We start from the raw sequence: 18,492 nt of genomic DNA, 5'->3' as shown, positions 1-18,492 counted from the left end.
GGAAGGGACATCTCTAGGTAGACTTCCAAAGGAGTCAGATCATTCTTTGTTCTCTCTCTCTCTCTGGTTTTGTGACCCTTTGCCCTAGGTCTCCAAATTGTTGCCTCCTCCTAAGAAATGGTCTCTCTTGAAAGGACCACTTCTCCAGAGCTTAACTCATGTTTACTCTTATTCCCACATCACCATGAGAAGTCTTTCCTGAGTGTAACTGATTCAGCTGGTTGTTAGGATCGTGGTAGGAAATTAATGGGCTCCAAGGTGGAAATGACTCTCCCCATCCTCACAACTCCCCAGTTCTCCCCGGAAAATAGCCATGCCTACATTTTTGAAAGAAGTTTTAATGGAAATGACTCCCCAAGTGAGGGAGACATTTTTTTAAATTATTTATTTTTTTCAGTTACAGTTGACATTTGGTATTATTTTATGTTAGTTTCAGGTGTACAGCATAGTGTTTAGACAATTATATAATTTATGCAGTGATACTCCCAATTAGTCTAGTGCCCACCTGGCACTATACATAGCTATTACCATATCATTGACTATATTCCCTATGCTTTACTTTATATCCCCATGACTATTTCGTAACTTTCATTTTATACTTCTTAATTCCTTCACTTTTTTCACCCAGGAGGGAGACATTTTTGAACAGGGAGGAGTGTTGATGGATTCTGCCAGAAATTGAGGAGGCTCAGCGCCTGTGTCCCAGGGATGGGTCACAGTGATCCCAGAGATTTCAGAGGGACCTCAGAGTAGAACCTGGCCTGCTCAGTCTCTGGTCTCTACACTCTGGCAGGGCCAGAAATGCTCTCCTGAGCCCTGCTCGTGGTTGTTGCTCACAGATACAATTGTCCACACATAACTTACCATGAGGAGAGGTAATGTTTCCTGGGAATATTCCTGACCCCAAAGAACATGTTTGCAGATAGTTTTCATCATTTTTGTGAGTTCAATTCATGTTTCAGGAACAAACGCTTTTATGTCTGTAGGTACACCTTTGTGACTATTTTTGTAGACCTTGAGTGCCCTACACCCCTCAAATAAAGGGGTAGCATGCTTCCCCAAATTATGCATGAGGTCTCAGTCTACTTAGGGTCATTTACTGCCCCCCACCCCTGTATCTCCTGTAGAGGTTAGCGATATTTACTACATTACTACATTGAGGTACTTGAATAATTATACCTCAAATTACGTGAAAAATACTTTCTGAGTTTCATACTGAAGCATAGTCTTTATTTCAGAATGGTGACATAATAATAGTCAGCATGTCATTGTAAGATGCCTCCATTTAACAGCAGTGCTGGTTTGCAGCTGAGTCCTAGGAAGGATTTGTTAGGAGAGGGTTAAAGTTATGTCAGATAAATAAAAAGACGAAGACCGGATTTAGAAGAGTGGCCTACAAGATACCAACTGAGGTGGCTAGAGCTATTCTTTCACTCCCCAGCACACTTTCGGATTCTTTTCTGGCCCCTTTTTACATTCTTGTTATAATATAGTATACACCATCTTAACCTCGTCTGAAAACACTGCCCCATTTGGTCAAGTTACCCCAAAGCTACCACCTGGGTCACACCATGACAAGAAAAAGAAGTGTTTTCAAATGAAACTAATCCAAGAGCAACCAGAATTGGCTTATTTTAATTTTCTGTCCTTCATTTCATTTAATTATAGCCCCTTGGAGCCAGTGACTACTTGGAGTTATCAAAGAATTTTGATACAGTGTTCTTGCGAAACATTCCACAATTTACACTGACAAAAAGAACCGAAGCTCGAAGATTCATCACTCTCATTGATAACTTTTATGATTTCAAGGTAAGGATATAGTGCATTGTCTCAAAATTGAACGTTTCAGACTGTGGAGCCAGATTGCCTGGGCTGGAGTGCTGGTCTACCACTTAGTTCACTTCTGTTCCTCAGTTTCCTCCTTTGTAAATCGGGATATTTTTTACTTCAGAGAATTGTGAGGACAAAATTAGCCAATCCATGTAAAGCATTTAAAAACCATGTCTTGGTACAAGCTGAGTGCTGTGTAAGTACCACTAGTAGCAGTACTCGTAGTAGTGACAGTAGGAAGTAAAACTCCCTTCATAAGACACTCTGCTATATTAATGATTCTGTCATTCAACTAGACATATCATGTGCTTTTTCTATGATGACGTACAGCACAATGCCTTACCTAGACTGAGTGCTCAATGAATATTTGTTGCATGAATAAATGATTGGACTGGTAAAATCATGAATGAATGAATGACTACAGGACCCTCAGTATTGGAGCTCTCTCTCCCTATGACCCAGAAACCCCGGAAAGTAGCATCTTCCCGTCTTGTTGTTGTTGTTTTTATCTGTGTGCTTTAGCGTGAATTGCCGAGCCATTGTCCATTCATCAGAGGCAGTACAGCCTAGTGGTTAAGGCTGTGTACCTGGAGGACCAGCTTAACCGCTGGAGATTCACTGGCCTCCTGTAGACAAAGGGGGAACATACACTTGTTGTGAGGATTACATGAGCACGTAAAGCACTTAGAACATCTTGTGGCATATTGTGAACTTTCAATGGAGGTTAGCCACTATTAGTACATATCTGTAAATACAGAGTTATGGTAACAGTGTAAGTGCAAATTCAAATTAGAGTTAATTGAAATATTTTACTGTCAGATACAAGTTTTCTACCTATTCCTATACAGAAATAGATCTAACAGTGATTCTAAAACTGAAGGGACTTTAGAAGGAGGGGGAAAGTACCAAAATCTGCTAGGAGGGAGAGGTGAGACTTTTATGTTCCATTTATTTATTCATTCAACAACTTTATCATGCCAACCACAGTGCTAAACGCTAGACAATCAGTGACAAGCAAAGCCAGAAGTAGTGCCTACCTGCTATTGTCAGAGAAACTAATTAAATGTCCACAGAACTAAATGTAAAGTCACCACTGAGGGACAATCTCTTGCAAAGAGAGAAAGGAGTATAGTAACGCAGAGCAGACTTACCTTGGTGGGCTGGGATGGGCGTGGACATGGGGAAGTCCTGCTGAGGACCACCCGTGTCAGAACCATCTGGGCTCCTTAAGATCTGGATTCCACAGCCCACCCATCTGACAAATGAGGAGCTGGAACCTGCATGTTCACAGGCTCTTCAAGTGCTTCTTAAAATGCTGAGAAGTGATGGCTGAACTCCAGTGCAGGGTGAAAGGGGTCACCAGGGTGGGGAGTTCGTAGCAGAGGCCCTGCGATTGGCCTGAGCATGAAGGGGAGCCTCCCTTAGTGAGTGACCTCGAAATCTGCTGTGCACCCCCCTAGGGTCCACATGCATGTGATCAAGGAGTCAGGGGAGTCAGGGCAGAACCATAGCTTGGGAATCAAGTCCTACCCCGTGTCTGCTGGGCTACTCATCCAGAGACTCTGCTTCAAAATAGTCACATGGGGTCCGGAATAAAGCGAGTGAGCCTGGAGGTGGCACTCTGTTTTCAAAGGGCTAATGCTTCAAGAACAAAGTGACAGAGGGACATTGGTAAGGGGTTCTTAGAAAGCAGGATTGATAAACTTTTTTTTTTTTCAGCTAGGAATACCTTGAAGAAAGCTTATCGTCCCCACCCCCAATCCTATCTCACCCCCACTGTTTCGCTTCTTAATTACAGAGAAAAAAATTTTTTCTAGCAATGTGATGGAATACCAGAACCACTCTCCTAACATTTGCTTTAACTAAATCTCACATTTAGAGTTTAAACTCTTTTTTAAAAGAGGAGTCGAAATTATCTTATTTCAGAAATTGGGAGCATTAAGCAGACATTATTCTAAAATATATTCGTGGAAATTTGTGAAATTATGGTATTTCCAATTAAATAATGAAAAAAGTGTCATTTGTGATTAAAAAGATTTATAAGAGGAGGTAGAAGGCCATTAGGAAATGGAAAAGCTAGTCCCAAATGTCAATACATTATTTTAAAATATTGGCATATTTATTTAAATAATGATTTTAAAAGGATAACTGTGAATCCTGGAAACAAATTCAGGACTCTTTAACTATCAAGAAGAGTAGGTTTTGTATTACTAGTGGATGTAAAATTTATAAAAATATAAAAGCTCTTTCCAATATATGATCCCATATACACACTCAAACACTTGTGTAATCGAGAAATATTAATGTAAAACTTAGTCTTTTTGAAGAATGTTTTGGCATGATGCTGATATAAATGTACATTCTAGAAACTCAGGGTGTAATTAGAGTAGCAATGCACTGAACTTAGAAGTCCACCGATCCAGCAAAATGGCAACCTCTTTACAGTGAGTCTGGGGGGCGTCTTTGATGTGTACAGAGACAGGCTCCAAACAGCTAGGTGTAAATGTCAACTTTGGGGTGTCATTGAAAGACCATTGGACTTAGAACTGGAAGAGCTGGGCTGGCATTACAAGCTGAAGCCTCTCCAGGCCTGAAGTTGCCCAAGAACAGCTTTGCTCCCTACTTCACAGGATAGTATAAACTGTGGGGAAATATTTTGAAAGGTACTGTGAAGTTTAAGAATATCACTTTAAAAGGATCCAAACGATTAGGAAAAAAATGGGCATTTTAAAAGCAAATATCTAAGCTTGGCGTTTGTCAAAACTCTGTTTGACAGAGTTTTATTCTGTGAGAGATTTGTTCTTACCTTCAACTTGTGAAGTGTCAGGAGCAACACATTTACACGTTTTCCTGTTTCAGGTGCGCATAATTTGCTCCGCATCGGCTCCTTTATCAAACTTATTTTTGCATCAACATCATGACAGTGGGTTGGAGCAAGGCAGAATACTGATGGATGATTTGGGGCTGAGCCAGGTAGGTGATATTACCATAATCTTTTTTTATTATAAAACAGGTTAATTGTTCTTGGTTTGATACGTGGCTACATTTTGAAAAAGGAATGCAAGTATATATTTAACCATTGATGTGCTGCTTTCTTCTAAAGCCAATCCAGCAGACTTGCTCTCAAGATCACTAAATATAGGGAATCACAGTCTTAGAATGGAAGGAATCTTAGCGATCATTGTTGCTTATGTCAAAAACAAAGGCAAGATAGGTGAACTAGTGGGCAGGCGACGGTCACACCGCTGACGAGAGGCAGCCCAGAGCTTATTCCATCACACTAGATGTGTAGAGTACACGATGCAGTATCCAGGCATGCGGGCTGGCTAGTCCAGGACCATGGAGGGCCTAGCAAGGTCCTTGGCTTACAAAGAAATCCCAATTGAAAAATTAAAAAAAAAGATGGGGGGAAAGGTGAAGGGGAGTAAGAGATTCAAATTTCCAGGTATAAAACAAATAAGTCATGGGGATGGAATGTACAGCATGGGGAATATAGTCAATAATATTGTGGTAACATGGTACCGTGTCAGATGGGTGCTGGGCTTATCATGGTGATCACTTCTTTAGGTCTATAAATGTTGGATAACTATTGTGTATGCCTTCAACTAATATAATATTGTATGTTAGCTATATTTTAATTAAAATCTTTAAAAAAATAAATATTATCCAACTATTAAACAGAAAAAAAAAGAAAAATCCCAAACTGCATTCCGTAAACATTTATGGAGCACCTGTGGGTACCAGGTTTGGCACACCAGGACCAGCCAGTGCTGGCCCAGTTCTCCTGGTGCTTGGGGGCCGGTGATTCACCCCATGCCAACCAGAAGTGACTTTGTGTTTCCTTCTTCTGTGTAAATATAAATAAGCACTATAGGCTGTATTTCTCAATTTTAGACAATTGAAATACTGGTTAATGTTGTCTGACACCATATACAAAAATTCCCTCAAAATTGATTAAAGATTTGAATATGAGACCTGAAACAATAAAACACATAGAAGAACACACAGGCATTAAACTTATGGACCTTGGTCTCAGAGGGGTTTTGTGAACTTGACCCCAAAAGCAAGGGAAATAAAAGAAAAAATTAATGAATGAGACTATATCAAACTAAAAATCTTTTGCACAGCAAAAGAAACCATCAACAACAACAAAAAAGGGCAACCAACTGATGGGAGAAGATATTTGCAAATGATTCCTCCAATAAGGGGCTAATATCCAAAATACATAAAGAACTCACACAACTCAGCAACAAAAATACAAACAATCTAATTATAAAATGGGCAGAGGACCTGAACAGACAATTTTCCAAGGAAGACATACGGATGGCTAACAGATAGATGAAAACATACTCAACGTCACTTGTTATAAGGGAAATGCAAATCAAACCCAGAATGAGATACCATCACATACCTGTTAAAATGGCAATTATCAACAAGACAAATAATAACCAGTGTTGGGAAAGATGTGGATAAAAGGGAACCCTTATACACTGCCAGTAGGAATATAAATTGGTGCAGCTGCTATGGAAAACAGTATAGAGGTTCCTCAAAAAATTAAAAATAGAGCTACCATATTACCCATCAATCCTTCTTCTGGGTATCTACTGGAAAATTTTGAAAACACTTATTCATAAAGATATACGAGTACATACCCCTATGTTCACTGCAGCAATATTCATGGTGGCCAAGACATGGAAACAACCCAAGTGTCCTTCGACAGATGAGTGGATAAAAAAGATGTGATACATATATGCAATGGAATACTACTCAGCTATAAAAAGGATGAAATATTGCCATTTGCGACAACATGGATAGATCTCGAGAGTATTATGCAAAGTGAAAAAAGTCAGAGAAAAGGACAAGAACCATATGATTTCACTCATATGTGGCATATAAAGCAAAAAGCAACAAATGAACAAAACAAACAAACAAATTCATACAGACAGAATGGTGGTTACTGGAGGAGAAGGGGGCGGGGGGGACAAAAAGTGTAAAGGGGGTCAAATATGTGGTGATTTCAGGTGCTGAGCACATAATAAAGTTACATATGTTGTATTCTGTTGTACACCTGAAATTTATATAATGTTATTAACCATTGTTACCCCAATACGTTTAATTTAAAAAGAAATATTAGTCAAAAACTTAAAACTATATACGCTCACCCCCCAAAGGAGGGGAGCCCCATTCTTCCAACCCCAGAGATAAAAGGCTATTTGGAATGAGAAAACAGTTCCTTATTAACCTGAAGAGAAATTATGCATTTTTAGGAGTTTGGGAAAATGAGGCCAATAATTCTCTAAAAAGCAAACTTGCAAAATACGATTACATGTAGAAATACATAGCTGCTTATAAACACATGTTCTGAGGCCTTTTGAAATGGTGGTTTCTCTAAGAGCAATACTTACATCCAAATAATGTCTTTGACAATTTGAAAGAATACACTTGAGAAATGACATCCTCTCCATTTTTAAGTCCTTTAAATCATTGGCTTTTAAATTCTCCCCACCCCGTACCCCCAGGGCATCAGAGTTCAGATATAAGGCAAACTGAGGTCAGCACTTGGGGCTAATGATATATGAAGAAATCAGGGCATGTGACCGCAGGGTTGTGCGGTTTTACAGTGAGTCAGTGGGGAACATGGACACAGGAGTCCAGAACTTGCCTCTGAGAGTATAATAGCAAACCCCTAAAGTAAGAGACAAAAAATTCAATATCCACTTTGCGGCTATGAGCCCCCGTTGGTGTCACTAGTCCCAGGCTGTTTACTGCCCTCACAGAGGGCTCCCCAACGGAATCCTAGGTAGGAGGTTAGTTAAGTGTCTCCGCAGCTGAAGACCAGAAGTCTTACCAGAGTGAGCTCCCAGGCCGTCTCCAGGCCCCACAGGAGGCCCCTCAGCCATCCAGTTTGGAAAAGGTTCTTCAGAGGTTTGTCCTCAGGGCCTCCCTTCAATAGTGTAATCCTGTCTGTGACCCTCAGAGGAGGGTGTCAGCCTCTTCGTAATTTGCCAGAACTACTGTTTTTTTGTCGTTAATTATTTCTGGAATGCACTTTTGGAGAAAGAATTCCTTTTTTGTCTGGAATGTCCTTAAGATTTTACAGAGAACTTGGATCTGAGCAAAATTTTTTCATATTTGGATTTTTGGGTGTCATGTTAGCTTTAATTATTCTAGTGCTTTCCTTACTGTTTTCTCCCTGGTAATTTGTTTTAGTTATTGATTATTGGTTTAAATTAGTTGAGTCTCTAGTCTAATTTAAGAGATTGTATATGAAAAAAAAATTCATAGAACATTTTATAATCCAAACACATAAACCTAAAAAGTTTTTTTTTTTTTTAAACCTGCACTTAAATTTTTATTTGTGGTGGTTTTAATTGGTGCTGGGTTTTTGTTTTGTTTTTTGGCCATCAGGACTCGGCGGAAGGACTTTCCATGTTTACTGGAGAAGAGGAAATCTTTGCATTTCAGCGCACGATTTCCCGACTCACAGAAATGCAGACTGAACAGTACTGGAATGAAGGGGAGAGAAGCAAGGCATAACCATCACTTTTGCATGAATAAAACTCCAGACAAATGATTACCACAGGGAGAACTCTTTATTATGGGACTTGAAGGAATCATTTTCTCATCATTAATTATGTACTTTGTCCTCTGGACCATTGTAATCTAAAATTGCCGTCAAAGATGGATTAGTAAGTTAAAGCCATTTGTATAGGTCTACTTTTTGCCTCTTTATTTGGCCTAATTTCTGCACCACAAAATTAAAATCAGCACTACTGAAGATTAATATAGGAGCAGACATTTGGCTTCATAATAAGCTACCTGAATGAATCTTGAATACACACACACAGTAAACGCAGGGTGTCTGGACATCTCCGAGCTCTGGCTACATGATAGAAAATATATATCTTTTATGAGAGGGGGAAGAAAATCCCTTCATTTCAATCCAAAGCAAAGAAAGTGTTCTGATCTTATAAACTAAAGCGAATAACATTTTAGAATATGGGCTTATACATGGGATTTTTGGGAGCTCTATATCATACTAATCTCCCAGGCCTTCAGGTTTCCACACAACAGAGAATATATTTTTCACCCTGAGGTCAAGTTTGGCAGCCAGGACCTGATCTCCAGCAGATACAGAGTGGCCTGAACAAATTGAGGATTATGACACCAGAGAATCAGGAGCAAGAGTGTCAAATTGCAACCGGACAAGCAGATCCCCCAACCCTGACAGCCAGAAATAGGACAGATACCAGGAATGGGGACCAGTGAGAGAGTGTTGGGAGGGGACAGAGTCCTGGACACACCAAGGGCAGAGTGGGCTCCTGCTTCCCTGAGCCTAGCAGGACTGCAGTAGACAGCGGGCTCCTTCCGCTGCTCCTACGCGTTTGCTCTGGCCACTCCCCAACCTTGCCTCTGCTTCAGCAGTGAGATGGACCTCGTAGTAACCTGGAAAAACACTTGATGAATCTACTTAAATAAAATCCGATTTGTCCTTCACTGAGGTCATTCTTTGATTCATTCAAATACAACCTGACTTTGCTATTATTGTCACGGAAAGGATCTTGGTTGAGGTTGTTATGAAAGTCTAAATCCCTCTTCAAGAAAAAAAAGAGAAAAGAAAAAAATGCGAAATTCACAAAGTCTTGTAAAAATCAAATATTTTGGGGGGGTAGACACAGCTGAGTCAGTTCAAATAAATGAGTACTGTCATCAGAGTAAGGAAGCTCATTGAAACTGCTTAATTTATAAATGAGTAGTCTATCCACATTAGTCTATTTTGAACATTAACCTAAGTTAAGCAGATAAATGGGTATGGTACCTAAGTACAGAGAAATGTTTAAATCAAGGCTTCTGAAACTTAATTGTGGTTTAAAAATATTTTTATTGAAGTAAAACAGTGAGTTCAAGAAGAGGTTAAATAGGTTAAGAGGGAGAAAGGATGGGAAATAACTACTGTTTGCCAAATTTATTGCTAGACATTTATCTGATCTCAGGTAAGAGTTAATTTAGAAGAGTTAATATAATCATCCCTGTTTATACACAAGGAAACTGAGGCTTGGAAATGTTAAGTAGCTTAACCTGAGATTCAGTTTACAACACTCATGTCCTATATTTTCTACCATACCACCTCTATAAAAAAAGAAACATTTTTAATGTTGATTTTTTTTTAAAACTCAGTGAAGGTGAGTTTACAACAGAACCATTGCTTTGAACTCAATAAATATAAAATGTTTAACTTTATTCTTTCAATCTTAGCATTTTGCTTTTCACATTTCTTTGATAATTATGCCATACCTTCCTTAAAAGGTAGTGTGAATGGATGGACAGACAGACAGATGGACATCCTGACTGATAGAAGCAGGAACTGTCCCTGAGTGTGTGGGAGGATGTGACACAGTCTCCCACTCCCGTCCTGTTGTAAGAGCTCATTTGAGGTCAAGTCTTTGGAACTCGAATTTCATTTTTCCATATAAACAATAGCGTGATGTTAATTAAGCCCTGGCTTAATGCACAGAAGCCTGTGGAATTCTCACTGTAGCTGCCCTGTAATTTTGGTGTTAAAAAACTTAAATTCCTTTTGAAAGATTGTTGTATATGATTATGTCCCCACTATTGTCTCAGCCTCCCACCCCCTCTCTGGGCCTGGTGGGCTAGGCTATAGTGGCAGGGATTTTCTGAGTGGGCAGTGGAGTTTACAGGGGCATGCTATGGGTGTTTGATGTCGTGACCTAGGTACCAGGAAGAGAAAGGAGGGAGCTTCATGGAGCTGGAAATGATACATCTGTATCCGCATCTCCTCTCTACAAAGTCTGTTTCATAAAACAGCCTGCAAGAAAAAGAAACAAACGTCTTGAATAGCCATTACTAGGAAACAATATGGTAGCTCTACTAAAAGAAAATTAACGCCAAAATGAAGCGTGAAAAAATGACCCGTACAGTGAAAAGCCGTGTTTAATTCATGTGTGTTTCTTCCGAGTCCTGCCCCATTCCATCCTCAGCGTTCCAGCCTTTCTCCAGCGTTGCATGAAATCTCTCAGCAAATGCTGTTTTGTGAAAGCTTTGAATTTATACTTGAAGATGGAGGTTTGAGCTGAGTATTGCTGTGGAACATTCACACTCACCCAGAAACTCAGACTGAGGAAGTATTTATAGTCGGAAAAATGACAAGAGTGCCCTCTGAAATGACCACTAACCCCCAGCTTAGAAGAAATTACGTAGAGAAAATGGGAAACTTTTCTTAAAAAAAAAAAAAAGGAGAAAAACATGATCACAGCATTATACTTGTATTTCTTTAAGTGGTGGATAGGCTTATTTGTCAACAATAATAGTGAAAAGAAAAACGTGGTGGACTTAAAGAATTTTTAACCTGTTTTGATGTTTCTAGGGCCCAAAAGACTAGTACCATTCTAATCAAATTTATGCATTTTCAGTGGGATTTCAAATTTTAGTCATAAAACAATACTTTAATCTTCCTGAAGTATATTTCCTGTACATACAAGTGTGCAAATAGCGTAATTTTAAAATCACTTGGAATTTTGAAAAAAAATGAAAATTTCACTTATAAAATATATAAATGGGTATGTTCATATCCATTTATTTATTTGACATGAAGAAACACATAGTGCTTACTGTGTTTTGGGCATGGGTCTAAGTGTTTTATAAAAAAATGATTTTGATCCTTATAACAATCCTATGAAATAGGTACTGTTACCACCATTTTACAGTCAGGGAAGCTGAGGAACCAAAAATGGGAACAACAACGTACTGAATGCTACGACACATTGGAGTCAGCAAAATCAAAATATGAACCTATTCAACTTTCGATGTACCTGCTTCGGTCCTGAAACCAGTCTCCCTACTCCAAGTAACTTGAACGTACACTTGCAACCCTTCGTCTTGGATATAAACCCCAGAGGGATTGGGGTCCTAGGGGCTGACATTTGGGTTGCTGATGGATTGCGGGCATCCGTCTGGGAGCACGTCTGTAAGGGATCTTGTAAATGGTCTTTATCAGATCCGCTAACTTCATAAGATATCACTTGCTGGTATAGAAAAGAATTTTCTTTGGAGATGAGTGTACCACTTTTTCTTAAGGCAGAATTAACATTCGCTTTTCCCATAACACTTCATTTTCCTGGGACAGAAAATAAAAATACTAAAATCTGTCCTCTTATTGAGTGCGGACTGCACAGCTTTGCACTAGAAACCTCACATGATGTTACCTCAGCTGGTCACTCAGCCCAGTCACGTGTGTCTACTGACCTGTTGTCTGTGATGGCCTGAAAGTGCAGGAGGACACCTGTCCGTCTTTCTTGCTTGCTTAGGAAGTCTTCCGGCAGTTGTCCTGAGAGGTGTCCTCTCTCGGGGCTGTACATTCAGGTCCCAGCACTTGAATGCTGGTCCTCACGGTGGCACCTGCTCTTCTCACCCAAGTGCAGTAGGAAGGGCTCAGGCTCTGGGTCTGCCACCTTTGCTTTGTGACCTTGAATTAGTGCTCTGAGCCTCATTTTTCTCATCTGTAAATGAGAACAATACCCATTTCATACAGTTAGTCTGAGGATAGTTGGTGAAAAGCACTTTGCAAATGGTAAAGGATGAAATCAATGCTATTTGGTATTGATGCTGATGATTATGACCAGAAAGCAACAGTAAGTTTCATGCTTTGCATGATAGCCCCTTGAGGAATGCAAACGAGTAGATGACACTTCCCAACCCAATCCGGTTCCTAGCAGAAGAGATTCACATTAAATGGCTGGACACCAAGGGCACCGAATATTGACTTAATGAGATGCTGCGAAGATTATTAAATTCAAATCCATCCTTTCAGGATTCTAGCGAAAATGGATTGTTTCCTGTTTGGGAAGCATCAAAGATTTTGCAGAGAGAGGGCACCATCTTGTGGTCAATAGGACACAGTGACAGGAAAAAAGAGTCCAAGAATCACACAGGGTTGGACAGTGGTTCTCAAAGCGGCATGTTATCCCCAGGCCTACGTCCCACCCCCAGAGAGTCAGACGCAGCTGGTCAGATGTGGGGTCCCAGGATCAGTACTCATTCGTGCTCTCGTGGGGTTCTCACATGCAGCCAGGGTTGGTAACTGCCAATCGATCGGGAGCTCTTGCCGGTGCCCACACAGCCAGTAAGCACAGAGAGCGAGGCCTACAGCGGGGTGTCCTGACTCCACACCCCAGCGTTTCCCAGGAGCAAAGGCTGCTGCTGGGCGTCCTGGAACCCAGGCATCCCAGGGCCTCCCAGGGCCTCCCGCTGCCTCCCAGCACCTGCTTCTCCTCCTTCCCTAGACTCTCCTGCCTGTCTTCTCCACCCCTGCTGACAACAACGGAACAGCTAACCCAGCGGCGCTTTCTTCTTTACAAAGCACTTGCCCCCAACCCTATCATTTCAGCCACAGCAACTCGAAGGGAGGTGTGATTATCCCTACATCCTATGGGGAAACGAAGGCCCCAGGTAACATAGCTGGGAAACACTCTGCTAGACCCGGGTCCTGTGCTCCCAGGCCTTCTGCTGCTGCTCGGAAGCTTTAGCACTTTGCCCCCTCAGCACCGACCTCTCTCTCCTCTAGCGTCAACGAATTCATACTTTGTTCTCCCCCTGCCTGTTCCTTCTGTGAATGCTTTTGGCTCCTTTTCCTTTCTCTCACCCACTAAGTTCTTTCTTAGACCCATTAAAAATGGTAATTATAAAAACAACACCCAGTATTATACCAACTACTTTTATACCTATCATCTTCTTCCAATTCTTTTCTTGATTTCCACAGCTACAGTAAATACCACCCGGTGCCAATACTCCCCAAATGTGTACTCCCGTCCCTGACGCCCCCAGTCTCCTGTTCTGCACTTCCAACTGCCCACTGGATCTCTCTTCTTGAATGTTCTTTAAACTCAGTGTGTCTAAAACGGCACTGATCTCAACTCAGTCTTGCATGCCCGCAATATCTTCTGCAATGATATTGTCCCAGGCACTCATGCAGCTGCAATACTCTATGAATTGACAAGGCCCAGTGACAAGGGCAAGAAAAGAAGGGACAGACATTAAAAATCACATTGCTGCATGGTTGAGAATTGGTTCAAGTAAGTCTCAGTGCAGAACAGGACTAGGTGGATGGTTAGTTATTGGAATGAATGGCAAATCTGACAATCTGAAGATAGGAGCAGTTTGAGCAAACATGATCCAGCACTCTGGGCCCGTCCTGAGTGTCTCTGCACTGCCTGAGTCAGGTCTGGAGTCTCCCCAGTACTCATTATCCCCCTCGGGCTGAGGATAGGCCCTGGAGCCTTACAGACAAGGCCGGCCTTTGGGAATGCAGCAGCTACTGTGTTTCTCCGACAATAAGACCTAGCTGGACCATCAGCTCTGATGCGTCTTTTGGAGTAAAACTTAATATAAGACCCAGTATGATATGATATGATATGATATGATATTATATTTTATATTACATTATACCCGGTCTTATATAAGACTGGGTATTATATTATGTCCAGTCTTACATTATATAAGACTGGTTATTATATTGTATTGTATTATATTATATTATATTATATTATATTATATTATATTATATTATATTATACACCAGGTCTTATATCATATAAGACCTGGTCTTATATTATAGTAAAATAAGACCAGGTCTTATATTAATTTTTGTTCCAAAAGACGCATTAGAGCTGATGGTCCGACTAGGTCTTACTTTTGGAGACACACGGTAGTTCTCATTCCTCTTCTTCATTCTTTGATTTATTGAATAAACATTGTTTAAGTGCTTGTTATGGTGAAGCATTCTGCTAGAAGATATGTGGAATATAATGATGTAAAAGCTTTAAAATAGTGGGATTTTTAATAAGAGAATCTAAATGTTGATTATATTGTTATTTAAGGAAAGCTCACCAATTTAAATTGATATGAAAACAAGACTGATCTAAGAATGAGATCCTTCTTACTGGAGGGACCAGCTTTGTCTGGAGTATTCAGCTTCCTCCTGCCCCTGGTAGTACCTTCTCCATAGTCTGGCTCAGGCAAGGGGGAGCCATATTTTTTTATTTTCCCCAAATCTTAGCTAAGATAAAGACTTTGTTCATGTTTGGGGGATACAGATAATAAACTCAGAGAATACTTGGGATCTAGATAACCTGGCTAATAATATTTAATTTGATGATTGGCAGCGTGAATCTCCCCTTGTTGCAGCACCCCTTCACGTGCCAGACACCTCCTCTGTCCCCTGCCACATGACGATACTCTCATAGACACAAAAATAGCTCCAAGAGCTTCTCTGGGAAGAGCAAGGAAAAGCACCCCCTTCTCTAGCTGGGGTAGACATGGTTAGAGCTGCCCATATCCAGTTTTCCTCTCCTTCCAAGCTTACAGGAGGCTCACACTTCCTGGCTTCTTGGTAGTTAGGCAAGGTCATGTGACTAGTTCTGAGCCATTGGTTGCGAGCAGAAGTGACATGTATCACTTTCAAGGTGACACGTGTCACTTTCAAGGTGAGGCATTTATTAGCTGGCTTCAGACCTTCTAGATCTCCCGTCTGTTGCCATGGAAAACTTGGTTGAAACAGATACACCCAAGATGAAAGTAGCCTGCAATGCTGAGCCACCACGTGGAAATCCATGGTGAAAGTTGCGTGAACAAGAAATGAAATGACATTCTGATAAGCCGTGGAGATTTTTGTGGTGTTTGTTATTGCAGCATAATCTAGCCTATCTTGACTATATACCAGCCAATCCCCAGGCCAACTCTTCCCATTTCTGTTTCTTGTCTGAGGACCTGATTCTTCCCTGAGAATTGACACTAAGCATGGCTTTTCTCTTCAGCTTTATCTCCAGATCCATGCAGTGTGTCCCAGGGAGGGCTGAGCAATATCACTATATCTCTATGTCCTCCCAAACCCCAAACACTCATACATATGCTATAACTGTTCTCACCATCCCCACCACATTCCTTAACTTAAAATACTTGCTTACTTCATTTTTGTGCTCTTGGTTACAGTGAAGACATTAGGTGGATAGGTTTAAATTTATGCTATGACTTTAAACCCATCCTAGAGAGCACTCAGGTGGCCAAGAAAGCTGCTTCAAATTATTTAATGCTTGGCATTCAGCCACCAGTTGTTTAAAACTTTAAGTAGCTGCAAGTTACAGAAACCATCTGCTCAACTATAAAGTCTGCACCCAGAGAAAACCATTTTCAGACATGAAATAATGCAATCAAAGAACAAAGGATAGGGCATACAATCAAGCAGGACCGGAGCACGTGCTAATCCTATCTCATACGGAATCCATTCATTTCGCTCATCCAGTGGGGTAGGGATCCAGAGGCAAGCTGAGGAAGGGCCAGGGAGGCAAGTACAGAGCACTGGTTAGGAGTCAGGAGTGTATTTGAGGCTCCGTATTGCTACTAACCATATATAACCTTGTCACATAACCTTGGATAAGTGATAAGTGCCAACAGGGCAGCTTGCCCAGGTGTCCTATAGACACCCAAGGCACTCAAGTCAGCCAGGAAGTTTAGTAAACGGGCAGAGAGAGAACAGAGCAACAGACATTGGATGCTGGGGAGAGGTGCTGGATGACAAGATCCGTTCCCTTCCCAGGAGAATAACTGAGTATAGAGAAAGCACTAACACAGGGCAGAGTGTGATAAACCTCATGAGAAATTACTAAGTGCTCTGAAAATTCAGAAGAGGGAGATATAACGACTTAAATCTTATTCTTCTGAATGTTCAGAGAAAAATGGGATATAATTTGGTCCTCCTATACTTAACAGTTCATCTTTAAAATCCAAAATTTAGGGTGCGTAGTGTAAAAATTGCTATCATCAAAATGTGCCCCTTATTTTGCACTAATAATCTGTCATATTTTTAACCCAACTCTATAACATGCGGAATGTTAAATTCACTTGCTAAAGAAGTATCAGTTGATTTCTTTTGATGAGAGTAACATAGTCTGTAGAATTAAAAATGATTGCTTATACTTTTGTGGTACTGACATAATCAGATTTAAGAGCACAAAAATAATCCTCAAACCATGATAGTAACATTATGTTTGGGGCAAAATAGACACCCTGAGTATGGGTGAGCTACACCCTCGCATTAAGTCCCCTGCCATGTAGCCCCTGCTGTGAAAAGAGGGCCGGGAAGGAGCTCTGAGATGTGGCTGGGAGAGGACCGCAGGGGCACAGAGCAGAGGGGTGGGGTGTTTACACGCAGAGCTGCTGTCACAGCACGAGTGGCAGGGTTCCAGGGTGGCCTTCTGATGCAAGCTGAGAGCAGGTCCTTCTTCCTGCTGGAACTGGTATGAGCAGCTCCTACAGAGGTCCAGGGCACAGCTGCTTATTTGGGGCTGAACTGGATTTGCAAGCTTGCGTGTGACCTCTAGGCCGCCTTGTCCCATGGCTCAGGAAGAGCTTTCTCCTCCAAGGCTCTGGGCTGTCCCCAGTTTGTGCCTCTGAGTTTCAGCCCCTTCAACTCTGCCTCAAGGCCAGAAACGGAGCTCCACGGTTGCCGGGGTGGGAAGAGGGTGTCGTCATACCTGTTCTCTACCTCATAGCCTGCTTTTGCCCCGTTGTTTTCTGCAGAGCCTAGCTTCAGTTTTCTGCTTTCATCCGTCCTCTTTCCAAGCTCCACAGGTGGTAGAATGGAACTGAACTGGGACCAAGGGACACTGGCTATCTGGCTTGCCCTTAGCCACCTTTCTAGTTTCATGGTCAGACAGCAACAGTCACGTGACTCTTCCTCAGGGAAAGGTGGCAGCCACAGGGAGGCGGTGTGGAGGATGGCGCCCTCACTTGGCCATTCACAGCAATGAACCCCTAATACTACGTTCAGGTGTTACAGATGCCATTGACCTGGCTAGTTTGTAAAGACAACACCGTTAAATAATAGGATCTTTATGGCATTTTGTAAATGACATGGTGGGGGATAGAGGTGGCCGTAAAAACGTTTGTGCCACAGAGACTTTTGGATTGCTCATGGCAAGTGTTTACAAGAATCATTGGACTTAAAGATGAGTTATGCACTGTTCTTTAACAAACAAATAAAAAAACTTAATCTAAATTTGCTGGCTTTTCCTGTGATAAGTGGTTTAGCATGTTACTAACCAGTATTTTTAAAATCAGTATTTTCAAAGGAAGGGTGATTTTTTTTTTAACAAGACAGAGAAAGAGACAGCCTTACAACAGCTGTAACTGTTGCTATAAAGAGCACATTTTGAACCTGTCTGGGAATATTGTATCATGACATGGTTTGTGGTAAAAAATGATGTTAAGTGTCATTTATAAAAACTGTCATATCTATACACTTAAAAAAAAGTTTTAAAGTCTTCCAAATTAAGGGTTTGTTTTTTTGTTGTTGTTTTTTGTTTTTTTAAAAAACACATAAAATACCTTTTGGTGTCAAGAAGAAGAAAAAACCTTTGCATAAGTGGTGGATAGAACTGAAAAAGTAATAATAAATTAGTAAGTACAGCCATTAATATAATTTTAATAATTTGAATCTACATGTCAGTATCTTGCTATGACAGCCATTAAAACCACGTACACGCATAGGTTAATAGGGGAGGGAGGTGGTAGATGAGGGTAAAAGGGATCAAATATATGATGATGGAAGGAGAACTGACTCTGGGTGGTAACACACAACGTGATATATAG

The 18,492-nt window shown here is 41.0% G+C and overlaps 1 protein-coding gene across 4 annotated transcripts in view; it reads left to right on the top strand.

The window, feature by feature from the left end:
* The window catches only part of AFG1L (AFG1 like ATPase), a 198,507-nt gene that overhangs the window by 168,134 nt on the left and 11,881 nt on the right, over positions 1-18,492 (top strand). For 2 of the 4 annotated variants that reach the window (XM_019735074.3, XM_088795525.1), the window contains exons 11-13: positions 1,669-1,809; positions 4,690-4,803; positions 8,239-9,327. In XM_019735074.3, coding sequence (XP_019590633.3) covers positions 1,669-1,809; positions 4,690-4,803; positions 8,239-8,367 — 384 coding nt within the window. In that variant the 3' untranslated portion in view covers positions 8,368-9,327. Of the gene's footprint in view, positions 1-1,668; positions 1,810-4,689; positions 4,804-8,238; positions 9,328-18,492 lie in introns of those variants that run through there. The other 2 variants (XR_016020209.1, XM_074333372.2) reach the window with 1 other exon arrangement.

The sequence above is a fragment of the Rhinolophus sinicus genome, chromosome 2, assembly GCF_057876585.1.
Source record: "Rhinolophus sinicus isolate RSI-liver-muscle chromosome 2, RSI-T2T, whole genome shotgun sequence".
Lineage (NCBI taxonomy): Eukaryota > Metazoa > Chordata > Mammalia > Chiroptera > Rhinolophidae > Rhinolophus > Rhinolophus sinicus.
Note: the sequence above shows the minus strand (reverse complement) of the source record. Positions and strands in the feature narration are given on the sequence as shown.